This window comes from Patagioenas fasciata, chromosome 5 (assembly GCF_037038585.1).
Source record: "Patagioenas fasciata isolate bPatFas1 chromosome 5, bPatFas1.hap1, whole genome shotgun sequence".
Lineage (NCBI taxonomy): Eukaryota > Metazoa > Chordata > Aves > Columbiformes > Columbidae > Patagioenas > Patagioenas fasciata.
Window position 1 is genome coordinate 62,237,110 of NC_092524.1, and position 20,265 is coordinate 62,257,374.

At 49.1% G+C, this 20,265-nt stretch overlaps 1 protein-coding gene across 1 annotated transcript in view; it reads right to left on the bottom strand.

Annotated features, from left to right (window-relative positions):
- The window catches only part of AHNAK2 (AHNAK nucleoprotein 2), a 61,295-nt gene that overhangs the window by 19,329 nt on the left and 21,701 nt on the right, over window positions 1-20,265 (bottom strand). Inside the window, exons 2-7 of the mRNA XM_071808624.1 lie at window positions 15,087-15,163; window positions 14,207-14,296; window positions 13,383-13,439; window positions 12,641-12,782; window positions 11,656-11,837; window positions 30-10,185 (exon numbers count right to left, since the gene is read on the bottom strand). Of these exons, the coding sequence (XP_071664725.1) occupies window positions 30-10,185; window positions 11,656-11,837; window positions 12,641-12,776 (10,474 nt within the window). The 5' untranslated portion in view covers window positions 12,777-12,782; window positions 13,383-13,439; window positions 14,207-14,296; window positions 15,087-15,163. The remainder of the gene's footprint in view (window positions 1-29; window positions 10,186-11,655; window positions 11,838-12,640; window positions 12,783-13,382; window positions 13,440-14,206; window positions 14,297-15,086; window positions 15,164-20,265) is intronic.

A 20,265-nucleotide genomic window follows, 5' to 3' on the forward strand; every position in this document is an offset into this window, starting at 1 on the left:
CGTCACGGTGGCGGAGGGCATGTCGACGTCTGCGCTGGGCCGGCTGACCTCGCCTTCCAGCCCTTCCACCTTGGGAGGCGACACTCCGAATTTGGGCTTGTCAAACTTGGGCAGCTTCAGCTTCCCTTTCAGGCCCGTGGCTTCCAGCTCGGCTCCCTCAAGGGAGCCTTCGCCAGAGGGCACTTTGAGGTCTACGTCGGGCGCCTGGAGCTCCAGGGAGCCTTCGTCGGAGGGCAGCTTGACGTCGGGGGCCGCGATGCTGATGTCGGCGTCGCCGGCTTTGAGCTCAGCCTCTGGGAGGCTGGCGTCGACTTTGGGCAGGCTGACGTCCGCCTCCACTTTGGGAGCCTTGACGGTCGGCTTGGAGAAGGCCACGCTGGGCACCTTGACTTTGGGCATGTGTATTTTCATGCCACCGCCCTCCACTTTGCCGGCAGCCACCTCCAGGCCGCCTTCGGCATCGGGGCCCTGCAGGGCGACTTCGCCCTCCTGGACTTCGGCCTGGGCTTTGGGCAGGGAGACCTCCGCCTTGGGCAGGCTGACCTGCACGTGCGGAGCTTTGACTTTGGGCAGCTTGACGCTGGGCATCTTGACGTCGGGCATCTTGAATCGACCTTTCTCGCCCTCTCCTGCGGCGGCCGTCTCGACGGTCACCTCCACGGCGGGCGCTTGGATGTCGGCCGCCGGCAGGGTCACGTCGACTTCGGCGGTTCCCGAGGGCACCGTCACTTGGGGCTCCTTGAGGCTGACGTCCGCATCAGCGGCCACGGTGGCCTTGGCCTCTCTGCTGCTGGACCAGCCAAAGGAAGTCATGCCGAACTTGGGCATCTTGAACTTGCCGTCCTTGGTCTTTGTGGCCTCCTTCTCTGGGGCTTTGGCTTCCCCTTCCAGGGTGAGGGATGCCTCGGGTGCCTGCAGGTCGACGCTGGCCTTGGGAAGGGTGACGTCCACGGACGGGAGGCTGATGTCCACCTTGGGAGCTTTGATGTCAGCTTTGGGCATTTTGAGGGAGGGCTTCTCCACCTTCCAGCCGGCCCCTTCGGCCTTGGCGCCGGGGACGTCGGCTGCGGCCGTCACGGTGGCGGAGGGCATGTCGACGTCTGCGCTGGGCCGGCTGACCTCGCTTTCCAGCCCTTCCACCTTGGGAGGCGACACTCCGAATTTGGGCTTGTCAAACTTGGGCAGCTTCAGCTTCCCTTTCAGGCCCGTGGCTTCCAGCTCGGCTCCCTCAAGGGAGCCTTCGCCAGAGGGCACTTTGAGGTCTACGTCGGGCGCCTGGAGCTCCAGGGAGCCTTCGACGGAGGGCAGCTTGACGTCGGGGGCCGCGATGCTGATGTCGGCGTCGCCGGCTTTGAGCTCAGCCTCTGGGAGGCTGGCGTCGACTTTGGGCAGGCTGACGTCCGCCTCCACTTTGGGAGCCTTGACGGTCGGCTTGGAGAAGGCCACGCTGGGCACCTTGACTTTGGGCATGTGTATTTTCATGCCACCGCCCTCCACTTTGCCGGCAGCCACCTCCAGGCCGCCTTCGGCATCGGGGCCCTGCAGGGCGACTTCGCCCTCCTGGACTTCGGCCTGGGCTTTGGGCAGGGAGACCTCCGCCTTGGGCAGGCTGACCTGCACGTGCGGAGCTTTGACTTTGGGCAGCTTGACGCTGGGCATCTTGACGTCGGGCATCTTGAATCGACCTTTCTCGCCCTCTCCTGCGGCGGCCGTCTCGACGGTCACCTCCACGGCGGGCGCTTGGATGTCGGCCGCCGGCAGGGTCACGTCGACTTCGGCGGTTCCCGAGGGCACCGTCACTTGGGGCTCCTTGAGGCTGACGTCCGCATCAGCGGCCACGGTGGCCTTGGCCTCTCTGCTGCTGGACCAGCCAAAGGAAGGCATGCCGAACTTGGGCATCTTGAACTTGCCGTCCTTGGTCTTTGTGGCTTCCTTCTCTGGGGCTTTGGCTTCCCCTTCCAGGGTGAGGGATGCCTCGGGCGCCTGCAGGTCGACGCTGGCCTTGGGAATGGTGACGTCCACGGACGGGAGGCTGATGTCCACCTTGGGAGCTTTGATGTCAGCTTTGGGCATTTTGAGGGAGGGCTTCTCCACCTTCCAGCCGGCCCCTTCGGCCTTGGCGCCGGGGACGTCGGCTGCGGCCGTCACGGTGGCGGAGGGCATGTCGACGTCTGCGCTGGGCCGGCTGACCTCGCCTTCCAGCCCTTCCACCTTGGGAGGCGACACTCCGAATTTGGGCTTGTCAAACTTGGGCAGCTTCAGCTTCCCTTTCAGGCCCGTGGCTTCCAGCTCGGCTCCCTCAAGGGAGCCTTCGCCAGAGGGCACTTTGAGGTCTACGTCGGGCGCCTGGAGCTCCAGGGAGCCTTCGACGGAGGGCAGCTTGACGTCGGGGGCCGCGATGCTGATGTCGGCATCGCCGGCTTTGAGCTCAGCCTCTGGGAGGCTGGCGTCGACTTTGGGCAGGCTGACGTCCGCCTCCACTTTGGGAGCCTTGACGGTCGGCTTGGAGAAGGCCACGCTGGGCACCTTGACTTTGGGCATGTGTATTTTCATGCCACCGCCCTCCACTTTGCCGGCAGCCACCTCCAGGCCGCCTTCGGCATCGGGGCCCTGCAGGGCGACTTCGCCCTCCTGGACTTCGGCCTGGGCTTTGGGCAGGGAGACCTCCGCCTTGGGCAGGCTGACCTGCACGTGCGGAGCTTTGACTTTGGGCAGCTTGACGCTGGGCATCTTGACGTCGGGCATCTTGAATCGACCTTTCTCGCCCTCTCCTGCGGCGGCCGTCTCGACGGTCACCTCCACGGCGGGCGCTTGGATGTCGGCCGCCGGCAGGGTCACGTCGACTTCGGCGGTTCCCGAGGGCACCGTCACTTGGGGCTCCTTGAGGCTGACGTCCGCATCAGCGGCCACGGTGGCCTTGGCCTCTCTGCTGCTGGACCAGCCAAAGGAAGGCATGCCGAACTTGGGCATCTTGAACTTGCCGTCCTTGGTCTTTGTGGCCTCCTTCTCTGGGGCTTTGGCTTCCCCTTCCAGGGTGAGGGATGCCTCGGGCGCCTGCAGGTCGACGCTGGCCTTGGGAAGGGTGACGTCCACGGACGGGAGGCTGATGTCCACCTTGGGAGCTTTGATGTCAGCTTTGGGCATTTTGAGGGAGGGCTTCTCCACCTTCCAGCCGGCCCCTTCGGCCTTGGCGCCGGGGACGTCGGCTGCGGCCGTCACGGTGGCGGAGGGCATGTCGACGTCTGCGCTGGGCAGGCTGACCTCGCCTTCCAGCCCTTCCACCTTGGGAGGCGACACTCCGAATTTGGGCTTGTCAAACTTGGGCAGCTTCAGCTTCCCTTTCAGGCCCGTGGCTTCCAGCTCGGCTCCCTCAAGGGAGCCTTCGCCAGAGGGCACTTTGAGGTCTACGTCGGGCGCCTGGAGCTCCAGGGAGCCTTCGACGGAGGGCAGCTTGACGTCGGGGGCCGCGATGCTGATGTCGGCGTCGCCGGCTTTGAGCTCAGCCTCTGGGAGGCTGGCGTCGACTTTGGGCAGGCTGACGTCCGCCTCCACTTTGGGAGCCTTGACGGTCGGCTTGGAGAAGGCCACGCTGGGCACCTTGACTTTGGGCATGTGTATTTTCATGCCACCGCCCTCCACTTTGCCGGCAGCCACCTCCAGGCCGCCTTCGGCATCGGGGCCCTGCAGGGCGACTTCGCCCTCCTGGACTTCGGCCTGGGCTTTGGGCAGGGAGACCTCCGCCTTGGGCAGGCTGACCTGCACGTGCGGAGCTTTGACTTTGGGCAGCTTGACGCTGGGCATCTTGACGTCGGGCATCTTGAATCGACCTTTCTCGCCCTCTCCTGCGGCGGCCGTCTCGACGGTCACCTCCACGGCGGGCGCTTGGATGTCGGCCGCCGGCAGGGTCACGTCGACTTCGGCGGTTCCCGAGGGCACCGTCACTTGGGGCTCCTTGAGGCTGACGTCCGCATCAGCGGCCACGGTGGCCTTGGCCTCTCTGCTGCTGGACCAGCCAAAGGAAGGCATGCCGAACTTGGGCATCTTGAACTTGCCGTCCTTGGTCTTTGTGGCCTCCTTCTCTGGGGCTTTGGCTTCCCCTTCCAGGGTGAGGGATGCCTCGGGCGCCTGCAGGTTGACGCTGGCCTTGGGAAGGGTGACGTCCACGGACGGGAGGCTGATGTCCACCTTGGGAGCTTTGATGTCAGCTTTGGGCATTTTGAGGGAGGGCTTCTCCACCTTCCAGCCGGCCCCTTCGGCCTTGGCGCCGGGGACGTCGGCTGCGGCCGTCACGGTGGCGGAGGGCATGTCGACGTCTGCGCTGGGCAGGCTGACCTCGCCTTCCAGCCCTTCCACCTTGGGAGGCGACACTCCGAATTTGGGCTTGTCAAACTTGGGCAGCTTCAGCTTCCCTTTCAGGCCCGTGGCTTCCAGCTCGGCTCCCTCAAGGGAGCCTTCGCCAGAGGGCACTTTGAGGTCTACGTCGGGCGCCTGGAGCTCCAGGGAGCCTTCGACGGAGGGCAGCTTGACGTCGGGGGCCGCGATGCTGATGTCGGCGTCGCCGGCTTTGAGCTCAGCCTCTGGGAGGCTGGCGTCGACTTTGGGCAGGCTGACGTCCGCCTCCACTTTGGGAGCCTTGACGGTCGGCTTGGAGAAGGCCACGCCGGGCACCTTGACTTTGGGCATGTGTATTTTCATGCCACCGCCCTCCACTTTGCCGGCAGCCACCTCCAGGCCGCCTTCGGCATCGGGGCCCTGCAGGGCGACTTCGCCCTCCTGGACTTCGGCCTGGGCTTTGGGCAGGGAGACCTCCGCCTTGGGCAGGCTGACCTGCACGTGCGGAGCTTTGACTTTGGGCAGCTTGACGCTGGGCATCTTGACGTCGGGCATCTTGAATCGACCTTTCTCGCCCTCTCCTGCGGCGGCCGTCTCGACGGTCACCTCCACGGCGGGCGCTTGGATGTCGGCCGCCGGCAGGGTCACGTCGACTTCGGCGGTTCCCGAGGGCACCGTCACTTGGGGCTCCTTGAGGCTGACGTCCGCATCAGCGGCCACGGTGGCCTTGGCCTCTCTGCTGCTGGACCAGCCAAAGGAAGGCATGCCGAACTTGGGCATCTTGAACTTGCCGTCCTTGGTCTTTGTGGCCTCCTTCTCTGGGGCTTTGGCTTCCCCTTCCAGGGTGAGGGATGCCTCGGGCGCCTGCAGGTTGACGCTGGCCTTGGGAAGGGTGACGTCCACGGACGGGAGGCTGATGTCCACCTTGGGAGCTTTGATGTCAGCTTTGGGCATTTTGAGGGAGGGCTTCTCCACCTTCCAGCCGGCCCCTTCGGCCTTGGCGCCGGGGACGTCGGCTGTGGCCGTCACGGTGGCGGAGGGCATGTCGACATCTGCGCTGGGCAGGCTGACCTCGCCTTCCAGCCCTTCCACCTTGGGAGGCGACACTCCGAATTTGGGCTTGTCAAACTTGGGCAGCTTCAGCTTCCCTTTCAGGCCCGTGGCTTCCAGCTCGGCTCCCTCAAGGGAGCCTTCGCCAGAGGGCACTTTGAGGTCTACGTCGGGCGCCTGGAGCTCCAGGGAGCCTTCGACGGAGGGCAGCTTGACGTCGGGGGCCGCGATGCTGATGTCGGCGTCGCCGGCTTTGAGCTCAGCCTCTGGGAGGCTGGCGTCGACTTTGGGCAGGCTGACGTCCGCCTCCACTTTGGGAGCCTTGACGGTCGGCTTGGAGAAGGCCACGCTGGGCACCTTGACTTTGGGCATGTGTATTTTCATGCCACCGCCCTCCACTTTGCCGGCAGCCACCTCCAGGCCGCCTTCGGCATCGGGGCCCTGCAGGGCGACTTCGCCCTCCTGGACTTCGGCCTGGGCTTTGGGCAGGGAGACCTCCGCCTTGGGCAGGCTGACCTGCACGTGCGGAGCTTTGACTTTGGGCAGCTTGACGCTGGGCATCTTGACGTCGGGCATCTTGAATCGACCTTTCTCGCCCTCTCCTGCGGCGGCCGTCTCGACGGTCACCTCCACGGCGGGCGCTTGGATGTCGGCCGCCGGCAGGGTCACGTCGACTTCGGCGGTTCCCGAGGGCACCGTCACTTGGGGCTCCTTGAGGCTGACGTCCGCATCAGCGGCCACGGTGGCCTTGGCCTCTCTGCTGCTGGACCAGCCAAAGGAAGGCATGCCGAACTTGGGCATCTTGAACTTGCCGTCCTTGGTCTTTGTGGCCTCCTTCTCTGGGGCTTTGGCTTCCCCTTCCAGGGTGAGGGATGCCTCGGGCGCCTGCAGGTCGACGCTGGCCTTGGGAAGGGTGACGTCCACGGACGGGAGGCTGATGTCCACCTTGGGAGCTTTGATGTCAGCTTTGGGCATTTTGAGGGAGGGCTTCTCCACCTTCCAGCCGGCCCCTTCGGCCTTGGCGCCGGGGACGTCGGCTGCGGCCGTCACGGTGGCGGAGGGCATGTCGACGTCTGCGCTGGGCAGGCTGACCTCGCCTTCCAGCCCTTCCACCTTGGGAGGCGACACTCCGAATTTGGGCTTGTCAAACTTGGGCAGCTTCAGCTTCCCTTTCAGGCCCGTGGCTTCCAGCTCGGCTCCCTCAAGGGAGCCTTCGCCAGAGGGCACTTTGAGGTCTACGTCGGGCGCCTGGAGCTCCAGGGAGCCTTCGACGGAGGGCAGCTTGACGTCGGGGGCTGCGATGCTGATGTCGGCGTCGCCGGCTTTGAGCTCAGCCTCTGGGAGGCTGGCGTCGACTTTGGGCAGGCTGACGTCCGCCTCCACTTTGGGAGCCTTGACGGTCGGCTTGGAGAAGGCCACGCTGGGCACCTTGACTTTGGGCATGTGTATTTTCATGCCACCGCCCTCCACTTTGCCGGCAGCCACCTCCAGGCCGCCTTCGGCATCGGGGCCCTGCAGGGCGACTTCGCCCTCCTGGACTTCGGCCTGGGCTTTGGGCAGGGAGACCTCCGCCTTGGGCAGGCTGACCTGCACGTGCGGAGCTTTGACTTTGGGCAGCTTGACGCTGGGCATCTTGACGTCGGGCATCTTGAATCGACCTTTCTCGCCCTCTCCTGCGGCGGCCGTCTCGACGGTCACCTCCACGGCGGGCGCTTGGATGTCGGCCGCCGGCAGGGTCACGTCGACTTCAGCGGTTCCCGAGGGCACCGTCACTTGGGGCTCTTTGAGGCTGACGTCCGCATCAGCGGCCACGGTGGCCTTGGCCTCTCTGCTGCTGGACCAGCCAAAGGAAGGCATGCCGAACTTGGGCATCTTGAACTTGCCGTCCTTGGTCTTCGTGGCCTCCTTCTCTGGGGCTTTGGCTTCCCCTTCCAGGGTGAGGGATGCCTCGGGCGCCTGCAGGTCGACGCTGGCCTTGGGAAGGGTGACGTCCACGGACGGGAGGCTGATGTCCACCTTGGGAGCTTTGATGTCAGCTTTGGGCATTTTGAGGGAGGGCTTCTCCACCTTCCAGCCGGCCCCTTCGGCCTTGGCGCCGGGGACGTCGGCTGCGGCCGTCACGGTGGCGGAGGGCATGTCGACGTCTGCGCTGGGCAGGCTGACCTCGCCTTCCAGCCCTTCCACCTTGGGAGGCGACACTCCGAATTTGGGCTTGTCAAACTTGGGCAGCTTCAGCTTCCCTTTCAGGCCCGTGGCTTCCAGCTCGGCTCCCTCAAGGGAGCCTTCGCCAGAGGGCACTTTGAGGTCTACGTCGGGCGCCTGGAGCTCCAGGGAGCCTTCGACGGAGGGCAGCTTGACGTCGGGGGCCGCGATGCTGATGTCGGCGTCGCCGGCTTTGAGCTCAGCCTCTGGGAGGCTGGCGTCGACTTTGGGCAGGCTGACGTCCGCCTCCACTTTGGGAGCCTTGACGGTCGGCTTGGAGAAGGCCACGCTGGGCACCTTGACTTTGGGCATGTGTATTTTCATGCCACCGCCCTCCACTTTGCCGGCAGCCACCTCCAGGCTGCCTTCGGCATCAGGGCCCTGCAGGGCGACTTCGCCCTCCTGGACTTCGGCCTGGGCTTTGGGCAGGGAGACCTCCGCCTTGGGCAGGCTGACCTGCACGTGCGGAGCTTTGACTTTGGGCAGCTTGACGCTGGGCATCTTGACGTCGGGCATCTTGAATCGACCTTTCTCGCCCTCTCCTGCGGCGGCCGTCTCGACGGTCACCTCCACGGCGGGCGCTTGGATGTCGGCCGCCGGCAGGGTCACGTCGACTTCGGCGGTTCCCGAGGGCACCGTCACTTGGGGCTCCTTGAGGCTGACGTCCGCATCAGCGGCCACGGTGGCCTTGGCCTCTCTGCTGCTGGACCAGCCAAAGGAAGGCATGCCGAACTTGGGCATCTTGAACTTGCCGTCCTTGGTCTTTGTGGCCTCCTTCTCTGGGGCTTTGGCTTCCCCTTCCAGGGTGAGGGATGCCTCGGGCGCCTGCAGGTCGACGCTGGCCTTGGGAAGGGTGACGTCCACGGACGGGAGGCTGATGTCCACCTTGGGAGCTTTGATGTCAGCTTTGGGCATTTTGAGGGAGGGCTTCTCCACCTTCCAGCCGGCCTCTTCGGCCTTGGCGCCGGGCACGTCAGACTTTGGTTCCACGACGAGGCTTTCTTCTGTGTTTGTCACCATTTTAGATATTTCTTCTTTTTTGTCTGATGTTATACTGAATTCTTCCTTTTTTATTTCATGATCAATTTGTCTTATTATGTTTCTTTCTGTCTCATCCAAATGATTTTCCATGGAGGAAGGTTTTTCACCTTTTTCTAGTAATGTTGCTCTTCCTTCCTTTTCACCTACCTGATTTTCATTTTGTCCTCTCTCATCCTTTGTCATTGCCCAGGTAAATGTAGGCATTTTAAACTTTGGCAGTCTGAATTTGCTCTCTTTTCCTTCAGTGTCCTTTTCTGCTCTCTTCATCATCATGTCCATCTTCAACGTCTTATCATTTGTGTACATACCTTCTTCTTCTGCCTGTGTCTTTTTTTTGTTATCTTCTGATTCAGAAGTGTTTTCTTCTTTTTGTATTTTCATGTCAGCTCTAAGTGTTTTGTCCATTTTGAATGACGGCATTTGTATTTTCCAAGTAGTTGCTTCTGATTCTGCATCAGGCATATGAGTTTTCACATCCAATTTCCTGCCATCCTCTGAACTTTCATCAGCTGCTGTTTCTGGTACTGAATGTGGAACATCACTTCCTGGTTTGGTGTTTTCAGTCTCCAGCTCTTTTATTTTGGGCATTAAAGCCCCCATTTTTGTTTTTTGAGTCATTAGTATTTTTATGTCTTCTTCTGCTTGTTTTTCTCCTAGTTCCAGTGTGTCAGGTATTGTGTGTAATTCTGCTTTAGCAGTGCCTATTTCTAGACCTTTTACCTGTATAGATTTTTGTGCTGTGTCACCCATCATGCCTATGTTAATTTCACTTTCTCCTTCTGTTTTATCTCCTATTCTTTTCTGTTTCTTTTTTTGGGATTTTGTTGAGGATTGCAGTGATTTTTTAGTTGGGCTTTCATTCAGATCAGGTGTTTCTAAGCTGGGCTTTGAAATCTGTGTTGATATAGGTGGTTCTTCAGGTACAGTAAATTTTGCAGTTGATATCTTGTCCTTTTCTTTTTTAATGCTTATTTCAACTTCAGGGCATTTTTTAGTATGAGATGGGACACCATTTTTCATATCTTTTAAGTCTTTTGTTAAAATGTCATGGAATTCGTCTGTTTTTATTTCATAGGCAGGAGATGTGGTATATTCAACAGTTAGTATTTCGGGATTTTCCAGGCTGATATCTTCTTCACCTATTTTTTCTCTTTCAGATAATAGTGTAGTTTTTATTTCTTTTTTTTGCTTGTCTTGTGTTTCTGGTTTGGATCTGTGCATTTTGAATCCAATGCTAGGGAACTTCAGTTTCTTTTGGCTTCCTTTTTTTTCTTTGGTATGGACTTCTTGTTGGAATTGAGACTCGGTGTCTGTGCTTGTAGGAGAAATGTCCTGTATAGCAGGCTCATATGCATCTGATGTACTATGAGATCTTCTGTGCCCCAGTATCTTTTTATTTTTAATTGACTGGAATTTTGGCCATGATAACCGATCTTTTTTAGGTCGCTTGCTTCTTCCTACCCTTTGGTTTACAATTAGTGTTTCCCTGTCTTCTTCTGAAATAGCTTTTCCTGACACATGCAGTGTTTCTTCAGGAATGCTCTCACTGAGTTCCTTTTCCTGAAAGAACAAAGAACAGTCAGAAAATTAAAATTAAACTAAATATAGATGCAACACAAAATAAAATACATAATATAAAATGTGTAGTTCCTTTTATTCACAGTATCTACTTTTTATATAAAAAATTCCTGAAAAGGTATATATAATTCGAGCAGAAATTACATAAAATAAATGGATTATGTAACTGTAATATGTGGATTTCTGCAGCTTTATATTATTTGCAAAACATTGCAGCAAATACAGGTTTCTGTATGTATCTATATATGTCTGTACAAATATATATATTATATATGTATATGAAGAGAAAAACAGTTGTGAATGTGATGGAGAACTATGAGCAGATCACGTCTATGTAGGTATAAGTCATTAGACACATATTTTTAAGAGCAAATTTAATTGATGAGCCTTTGAGAAAAATATTTACTAATATTTCACATTTTGGAAAATATTTAATATAAACATTTCAGAGCTTATCCAAGCCTGTTCTATTGTATCAGTGGACACTCAACCAAAAAAGTGCTGACTCACTAGAGAAGAATTATTTTCTATCCTAAAGCAATGTTGTGGCTTTATACAAAATCTGTAGTCTTGCTCAGGATGTTTATAAAGCTGCAAATAATGTTTGGGATTTCTGTCTCTTCATGAAGAGACATATCTAAGTCTTCAGAAGACACAAGTGTGTATTTTCTTGTCTATTTCCACACAGTACATTATCATAGGATCATAGAATCACAGAATTGTTTGGGTTGGAAGGGACCTTCAAAGGTCATCTAGTCCAACCTCCTGCCATGAGCAGGGACATCTTCACCCAGATTAGGTTGCTCAGAGGCCCATCCAGCCCGGCCTTGAGTGTTTCCAGGGACTGGACATCCACCACCTCTCTGGGCAACCTGGGCCAGTGTTATACCAACTTTCATTGTTAAAAATTTCTTCCTCATGTCCAGCCTGAATCTCCCCTCTTTTAGTTTAAAACCATTATCCCTTGTCCTATCATAACAGGCCCTTCTAAAACATCTGCCCCTATCTTTCTTACAGACCCCTTTTAAGTACTGAAAGGGCATAGTACACCATAGTAAGGCTACTTCTGAAGTGGTGATGAACACCAATTGAGCTGATCTCTTGACCTGGTAGGGTGACTGCACCCTTCTGCATGAACTGCCATGTCCCGCTCTATATGTCCATTCTGTTGACAAGTGCTCCTGGTGTCTGGTGCTCTCTAGGCAGCTTTTTATAGGCATGGTCATCATTACCTGGGCAAAGCCCACATCTTGTCAGCATCTCCCGTGAGAGCTGCTGGCTCCTGGTGGGTCTCACTGCTGCCCTGGCATTCCCCTGCCTCAGAAAATCTGTCCCTGCACCAAGATCTGCCACTCAGTTGCTGATCAGATTGGCTTGGAACATCTTCCCTTGGCAATGGTGTGATCTCAACTACAGAGTTATCCAAATTTTGTAACTTAATCAAATATTTACCTGACTTATTCTTTCCTTTTTATACTGGGCTGTAGAGTGAATGTGTTCTAGCTCTTCTTTCGCAGTAATTTTTCTTTTGAGGCTGAATTGGACTCTGTATGGCTCAGAATATTGGAGAATCTTGAGTGCATCTTCATATTTGATATTATCGAAAAATATTGTAGCACTTAGAAGTTGATCACCTGCAAGTGGAATCAGACATCATTTTAATTAGTTTGTGTTATCTTGCAGTTTTTCAAATTATGTTGTATTAAAGTTTAATAATTTAAAAAATGGTATCTCATTTATTTAAAATATAAAATGATGTTCACATAATAAAAATTGCAGACTAGTTAAGACTGGAAAGGACCTTTGAAGATCATCTACTCGAACTATCCTGCTCAGGGTAAGGTCAACTACAGCCAGTTGCTCACATCTGTGTGCAGTCAGGTTCTGAATATTTCCAAGGATGGTGACCCCACAAACTCTCTAGAAAACCTGCTCCAGTCTGACCACCCTGACAGTAACTAAGTTTTTTATAATATTTTTCAGTATTTAGACTTGGAACTTTCAAGTTTTGTTTAAATCATTATTTATTGTAGTTTTTGTGTCGTACTATTTTTGAAAGAATTGAAGGCAGGTTCTTCATCAATGTTATGAGTTCAGGTTTTTTTTTAATTTTAGTTGTGTACACACTACTTTCTATGTATCTTTTTCATTGTATCAGTGAAAAATAGATTTTTTTTTTTAAATAATAGAAAAAATCACGTTTAATTATTGTTTAAGAAACTGATCTTTGAAATTATTAATGTGGAAAGGTCAAGGTCACACATAGTATTAATTGGTTTGGGACCTACTATTTATATTACCTAAAGAGATGACAGATCATGTAGGTATCTATATACACACACAGCTACATACCTGATTATTTTAAGGTATATTAAAAAAAAAAAAAACAAACAACAAAAAAACCCAAAACCAAACAAAACAGAAATACAGACTGTACCTTCTCTCAGACTAAATATTTTTGAAGCAGGAGATTCCTTAAGTACTTTTTTGATATATAGCCCTTCATTTCCTCCACCCATCACACTAAAACCACTGGCACCAGCTTCCACTTCTGTTTTCAGGGTCACTTCCATTGTCTCCTAGATGTAGAAAACAGTGTGCATTTATAATTTTAATTCATTTGTATCAAAGTGTTCTACATTGTTCTACAATAAAAAAAAAAAGAGTCTTCTCAAGTATATTTTCAGTGGCTCAAGAAAGATTACCTAAAATAGAGAATATACTTCTTCAGTTTTGGTTTGATTCTGTTCTAAATTAGAAATGTGTTAGGGCTATGCTGAATTGGGGCCATAGGGAAAGTAGGTTATAATTTTAATATGTGAAACATATGGGAACTTTGAGAGCTGAGAGATTGTATTTTCTATGAAGATGTTAAGCACTTGAATTAGAGTCAATGGGCCAGAAAAGTCAGACTAAGAGCTAATGCTGTATTGTACTCAAACCAGAGAAGGCTAAAGAACGCTAAAAAGAATTATGGAAGGACCCCAAATAGGACAAGTAATCGCTCATGCTCGTGCCACAACTAGGCAATTTGTGAAATTCTTGGTTAAAACAAGTACAAAGCAATTCTTTGCCGATTTGTCCTTCCCTCTGTCCACCCATCCACATCTGTTTGTTGTAAGAGACGTATATGTTTTGCAAGCCACATGCCTAAAACTATGATGAGCTTTTAAACTGACCTGTGGATGACTCTGTTTTGATTTGTCTGTAGAATATTTTTTGTTTTCTTCTTGAAGCTGAAAAATAATTTGCAACAACTTAGTGTTCAGAAGTCAGGTTATTGTAAAGTACAACAAAAGTCCTACATCAGTTAAAATCCCCGGTTTAGACTAAGAACTGAGGCTTGCTTTAATGGCAACAAAGCAAAATCAGGATCTACAAGTGCAATCTGCAACATGAATGATTTAACCATATTATTCGCAATAGTAAATTAGATGCCGAGGCCTCCCTGTATTGTACCAAAATTTGCATGAAATGAACACCAGAGACCAAGTGTATTGAGATGTAAGGAGCTTTTCTGTCTGTTGCTCAAGTAGCACATTTCTCATTCTTTCACCTTTGTGAACATATATTTTTATCTTTTATTTGAATTCAGAATGAATTTAAAACTGTTACCTGCTTATGTTAACGTGACTGTACCGATTTAATCTTTAACTTGGAATTATCAAGAGATACAGGTGATTTTGAAATACATGTTAGTTAGATTCAAGCCAGTTAACTATTTTAATAGGAAATGAAATGTCATTTGTTGACACTCTGCTTCAGGTCCTTTAAGGAATGAAGTGAAATGCATTTTTTCCCAGGAAACAAGAACATGACCAACAAGTCCAGCAGAATATAAAACCACCAATGAACATGGCCCTCATTTTGGTGGGGACAAGAAGACGATATGTCTGCAATAACATCCTGCTACATGACATAACAGTCTCAGCTAGTTGCAGGAGCTCAAATCTCTTGAATCAACTTGGTAAAACCATGCCTGCATGAAAACTCAGTGTCTTGCCTTTGAATATCCTTCTTCTATGGAATATTCATAAACTGGAGAGGATCCTTGTGGCCTTGGACGGATGTCTTCTACTGCCACTTCATTAACCTGTGGCAAAGAAATGAGTGGTGTGAAAGGAACATTCACAATTAAACAGTGACCCATTTTTTTTGGAAAATTTTTCTACTTAGGTATAGTTTCTTTTTGTGTACAGATCTTTCATTAGTAATGGCAGATGTAGAATAACAAATAACTCTTTCCTTAGATTGAGAACAAATACAATCCTCATTTAAGGATGTTACTCAAGAACACAAGGAGCAGACTCCTGGGAAATTAAAACAGTGATATACTGATTTTTGTTTTCTTTATGAATTGTATGCATCTATGGACTGAATAGACTAAAATTTCTGACAACTCTATTTGTAATAATTTTAAAAGGCAATAAAAATTCCCTTCCCTGCTTTATTTACACACCTAACCTTTGCATCCTGTGGCTTCAAACTTTATTGCCATCTATAACCAAGCAAATCATGGAAGAGTCCCAACAGGAATTTTTGCTGACAAGCACTTGGCTTGCTTCCTTCTTGGTGATAGGGAACCTAAACCAGCCAAAGCTTTAAAGAAAAGTTACTGCAGTCAATAGCCATGTAATAATTTGCTAAGTCTTGGTATTAAACTCATGCTGGCGAATCATGACAAAGAGCAGGTCACTTGATATCGAAGCATCATTCTGGCTTTTGAGCTGGCAGGACAATCCCAAGCAGAAATACCACATTTTTGATGGGGGAAAAAGAATTATCAGCAAGACCCAGCTATAAATAAAATACTTAAGATCCCATTTTAACAAGGTAACTGTCAAACCCCCATCCCCAAAAAAACAGCTCTAAAAAAACCTCACAGAATCTTCATCCTCTGCATCTGCATCAGCATCACCATCTCCTGGAGGCTCGGCCGGTCTCAGCTGTCGTCCAGAACCTGCAAGCAGCAAACAGGTTGTTGGTGTCCATGGGAGCTATACAGGGCACAGAGCAGCCAGATGGCAAACTGAAGCCCTCCAGAGCAGCACGCCCAGGGAATATGTGCAGGGTTGGCCATAGAAAGACCTACTGTCATTCACGTTCCTTATCTCAGATTTCATCAGGTTGCTCTTTTCAAATATACCAGAAATATTTATGTCCAGAAATATAAAGGCTGCTCTGATCGGAGGAGTTTCTGGTACATCTGAGAAACTGTGGTTAAGAAAAGTGATAAATGCAGAGAAAAAGAGACAACATCACTAGCGGAGGAGAAGAAAGACAGAGAAAACCACACCAGAGCAGAAGGAAAGATATGGTAGAGCAGGAGAAATGCTGGAGCAGAATAGGATCTTGAGGAGGGGCCAGAGGAAGAAAAGCTACCTCAGCAAGGGTGGAGAGGAGGAGGCTTGACTCTGATGAGTCGGTGGCTGGTGTAGGAAGCCACCCTGGGGCAACTGAGTACAAAGAGAGCAGTGGAAAAGGAAAAGCATCCACCATATGCTGACCCTCCATGTCCCACAGCAGCTCATGCCTCCCCAAAGGGACTGAGTGTAGCCCACAGTGAGGGGACTGGAGACCAGAAAGAGGGAAGGAGAGGTGTACAGAGGGGAGCTGAGATGTTTTTCCCTAAGTGGTTTTGTTTTTTAAAATTTTTACTGTCAGAATCAGTAATTAAAAGTCCATTAATTGGCAATAAATCAGTTAAAATTCCCCATCTCAAAACTCTTCCATGCCTTTGACAAAGGTCTTAAGACAGAGTCAGAGAGTAAAAATCATGAAGGTTTGATAGTCATAAAGACTCTGCTTTCTTGGTTTTTGGAAGTATTCAGGGTGGAGAGAGATAGGTTGAAGGAGATGGTCTGTTTGAAAGTGATTCTGTTGAAATGTCTTAAACTGGGCACCGAAGAATGAAAACAGCATGAATACATCATTGTTTTCAGAGATCCAGGCTTAGCCAGTAGAGGACAGTGTGGCTGAATTACACATTCTGTGATGACCAGGCTATTCTCATGCATGCACAAGTCCTTATCCTGGTATTATAACTTACGTCTCTTTCCTGTCTCCATGCTCCATTTCTTTCAAGCCACTGGACTGTCTAGCTCTCTCACACCCAGTTCTGCAACTGCCATTAGTATACATATTTTTGTCTCTCCTAAACAGATTCTTTGGCTTAAAAATATGCTCGAACACTAGAGAAGACAACCACAAGCAGAACTGTGCAACTCATTCATTGTCTACTTTAAATGAAGAATCCTCAGACTGGAACACAACATTTCTGGATGTGGATATTACGTGCTGTGTGTGCAGACAAGCTGGCACAACTTATGCATGTGTGCAATCACTCTGACACAAGTTGCCAAGCTCTTCTTAAAATGGCTGTGATTTTGCTAGCCTTTATTCATAGCTTTCTGATCTGCTACATTTATTTTTTTCCTTGAGTTTTTTGAAGATAAATTTATTTAGTACAGTCTTGAAAGAGTTACGCCATGGAATCAGTGACAGGCCACTTTATTAAGGTGAATGGCAATAGGGTGCTTCCAGTGGGAATATCCCGTATCAGTCTCTGGGAAAAGCTTCCAAACTTTGTAGAATAGAAGGCATCATCATTAGCCATATGTACATCATCTTAGTCAAGTCTCCTGTGGTATTTTATCTCCAGAGAGCTAGGATCAACTCAGAACACATCAGGACTGGCAGACCATGCCTCCTTTAGCCTTCAGAGTCCTGATGCCTACAAAGGACAATTCCAGAAAATGGTCTTAATGCAGACCCTAATTCAGATAAAAGACCTGCATAAATTGGCTTGATTTTTTTTTTTTTTCCAAAGCCCTAGCATTTTCAATTTTCAGAAGCTCAAGAAAATTGGAAAATAAGTATAACCATGTTAAAAAATTCAGATGTGGATTTATGAGCCTGATTTGGGGCATTTCTGCTGGAAAATTCTGGAATCCATCCATGAAGCTCCTCACCACATGTATTTTAATAAGCATCAGATGAGGAGAAAAGCTGCAGGACTGAGGCTTGATTGTTTAATTCGCTTTGTGCTTCTAAAGATTCAGGTGCCAACAGAGAATTTTATGGCTGTTACTAAAATTCCAAGAAATAGTAAGGACTTAGTCTTGTGGAATTGCCATATTTTTCACTTGGGAGAATCCCACCCACAAGCCCTGCTGTCCAGCAGAATGACTTAACAGAATATTGCTTGGATTGCTAGAGCATTTGCTCTTCAGTGCAGCACTTAAAGGCTAATTACAGCATTGATCCTTGGCGACTGCCAATAATTTTGCTACTGGAAAAGAAAAAGGAAAGAATTATCTAGGAGAATTCTTAGGCTGGTTCACTGTTGTTTCTCTTGTTTTACTCTGGTGTAACTTCAGTGACATTTTAGTTGTCTAGACCTGAAGCAACACAAGTATGGGTGTTTTGTTCTTGGGACTTGACTGGTCCTGTATAGTTTGTGCCGTTGATTTTTCACCATCCAGTGAGACATATCCTTTGAGTCTTAAGATACTGCTGCTATCCTACAGGGTCTAACAGATATGAAACTTTTAAAACCAGACATTTTAAACAAAGGATGCTTCGAATGATTAGGTGACCAACACCTTCAAAATCTTCCTGTTGCTAAGACTGGGCTACTCAGAAAATCCAAGAGAATTAGATCACTTCCCATAGTGAGACCTGAACACCTACTTCTCATACTGATGGCACTTTAAAATGACAAACGACACTGTAAAGTCTTGTTCAATGTGGATGTTGAGAGCTAGACCTGATCTGGATGACATCTCATATACGCCTGGACCAGAAGAGAAGTTTCTTATTTTTCACCAGCCGTTGATCAAGCAAAGCAGAGGTGTTATGAGGCACAAGGGTGACTTCACGTGCTTGGTCAAGTACTGGAAGGTGATTGCTTCCTTGTCCTTGTCAGAGCGGTTGCAGATCAAGGTTTGTCAAAATGTCACCAGAAAAAAATCTCCTGCTGTTAAGAGGAAAATCTGTCAGCATAAAAGGCCTCTTTCACCTACCTCATGATGGGCAGGAAGTGACAGAGTCCTCCTGGGAAAGCCTTTAGGAAACTGTTACCTTTCCTAAATGGTGACAGTTTTTCCTGCAAAATGGAGTGACAGACTACTGTTGCCAGGGCTAATAGAGATTTGGGTGAGATTACATGGGGGGACATCAGCTACACAAACGTCCTTCCCTCCCAAAGCTTCACACTGAGGCCTTTGCATCCACCTCAATTTCCCCAAACTCTGCCCCTCTATCATAGTCAACCCATGTCATGAAAACTTCGTGTGCCTCTGATTCCTACTGCAGACTAAGATTTGCTTTGGATTTTTTTCCAGTTCAGAATACATTAAGAACAAATCTATAAAAGAAGAGTACTACAATACATCAATGAATTCCATTTTCAGCAAAGTCTTCTTTCTGTGTGTAAAAGAGTGTGCCAATAAACTATGATTTATATGCATGTCATTCTCATGCCCCAAATAGTAGTGATGCCAACATTTTATAAGTTTTAACTTTTTTATAAACTCTGGACAACCAATGCTTTGTTCAAAATGTTTTCATAAACAAGATGGAATTTACATCAGCGACTACTTTAATAGCCACTGAACAGACTTCAGAACAAAGGAATTTTTTGCAAGTAGGCAGTAGGAGTTATATAGGCTGTAACATTTTCATATCATGACTGAAAATTGTATTTTTTTTTTAATGCAACTGAAAAAACATCTATAATCTACCAACCCAGCTGGACTGTTTTGGATAAAACCAAAAAACATAAAACCAGATTGGTTTTTTGGTATTCATATTTGGTGGGTAACAGTCTTCAAACCCATATTTGAGAAATTCTGATAAATTTAAAGAATGACAATGTCATTGAATTCAAGTCAGTTGTGCTTTAGTGTGCTGTGTAAACTAAAGACAAACCTAGCTTTAATTGAGACACTAGCATATAAAATTACCATAAACTGTAAACTTTAATATCAAATAAAACAGCAAACGACAATACTGAAGATTACATTAAAAAATTTATAACATCATTTGCTGATCATCCTAGCTTCCTTGCTTACAAATTATATCCCTTCTCTATAATTCTTAGATTTGGGCTTTCTGTCTATTAAGATTTTATACTAAAGTTATGTTTGCATTTGAATGTAGTGAATTTAAGTATTCTGCTGTTACCTTTAAGCATATAACTTCCCCTTGCATCAACTTCTTAGGTATTATATTTCCCACTAGAAGTGGCTTTATTTTATTTTATTTTATTTTATTTTATTTTATTTTATTTTATTATTTTATTTTATTTTATTTTATTTTATTTTATTTTATTTTATTTTATTTTATTTTATTTTATTTTATTTTATTATTTTTTGTGCTGTCGTGTTGCTTTTCCTGGGATTTTAATGCAGATCAGTTAAAACTGACAAGAGTAGCAATACTTGCAATGCACATTTTTTTTTTACAAAGATGCAGGTTAAATATTCCTGATTCTCAGGTAATATCTTCACCAAGAGAAGAGGTTTCTTCTTGCCATGTACTGATTGGCATGAATTATCTAACTTCACTCCAACAACCAGCTTTTCTGAACAGACAGAAACTTGGTCTGTGTTAAACATCTGTCCACAGGTGAAAATTTGCATGCTTTACTCACTTATATATTTGTTACTGTATGGAGGTCATAACATGCCTTTTCTTTACTAGGATTTTGGCATTTGCTGTTTACCGTTTCTCAGCTATGATAGGAAGCACACAGTCCTGTTTGTGCAGTATTGTGGAAATGAGCAGCTTTGAGTCCACTGCCCATTAGAAGACTCGTGACTTAACGTGGGCACAGCTGGGACATCTTTTGCTCAGGTCTTTTCTGACAGTGTGAAGCACACAACCTGGTTTGTGTAATTAATAAGGAGAAGGAGGAGTGAATAATTGCAAGACAAACAGCAACAATAAAAAGTTAATATCAATGTCATTATTGGCACCGCGTTTGACCCAGAAAAGAATTAACACATGTACATCAGCAGATTTCGTGGTGCTCCCTCATGTGCTTCTGTGTCATTGTGA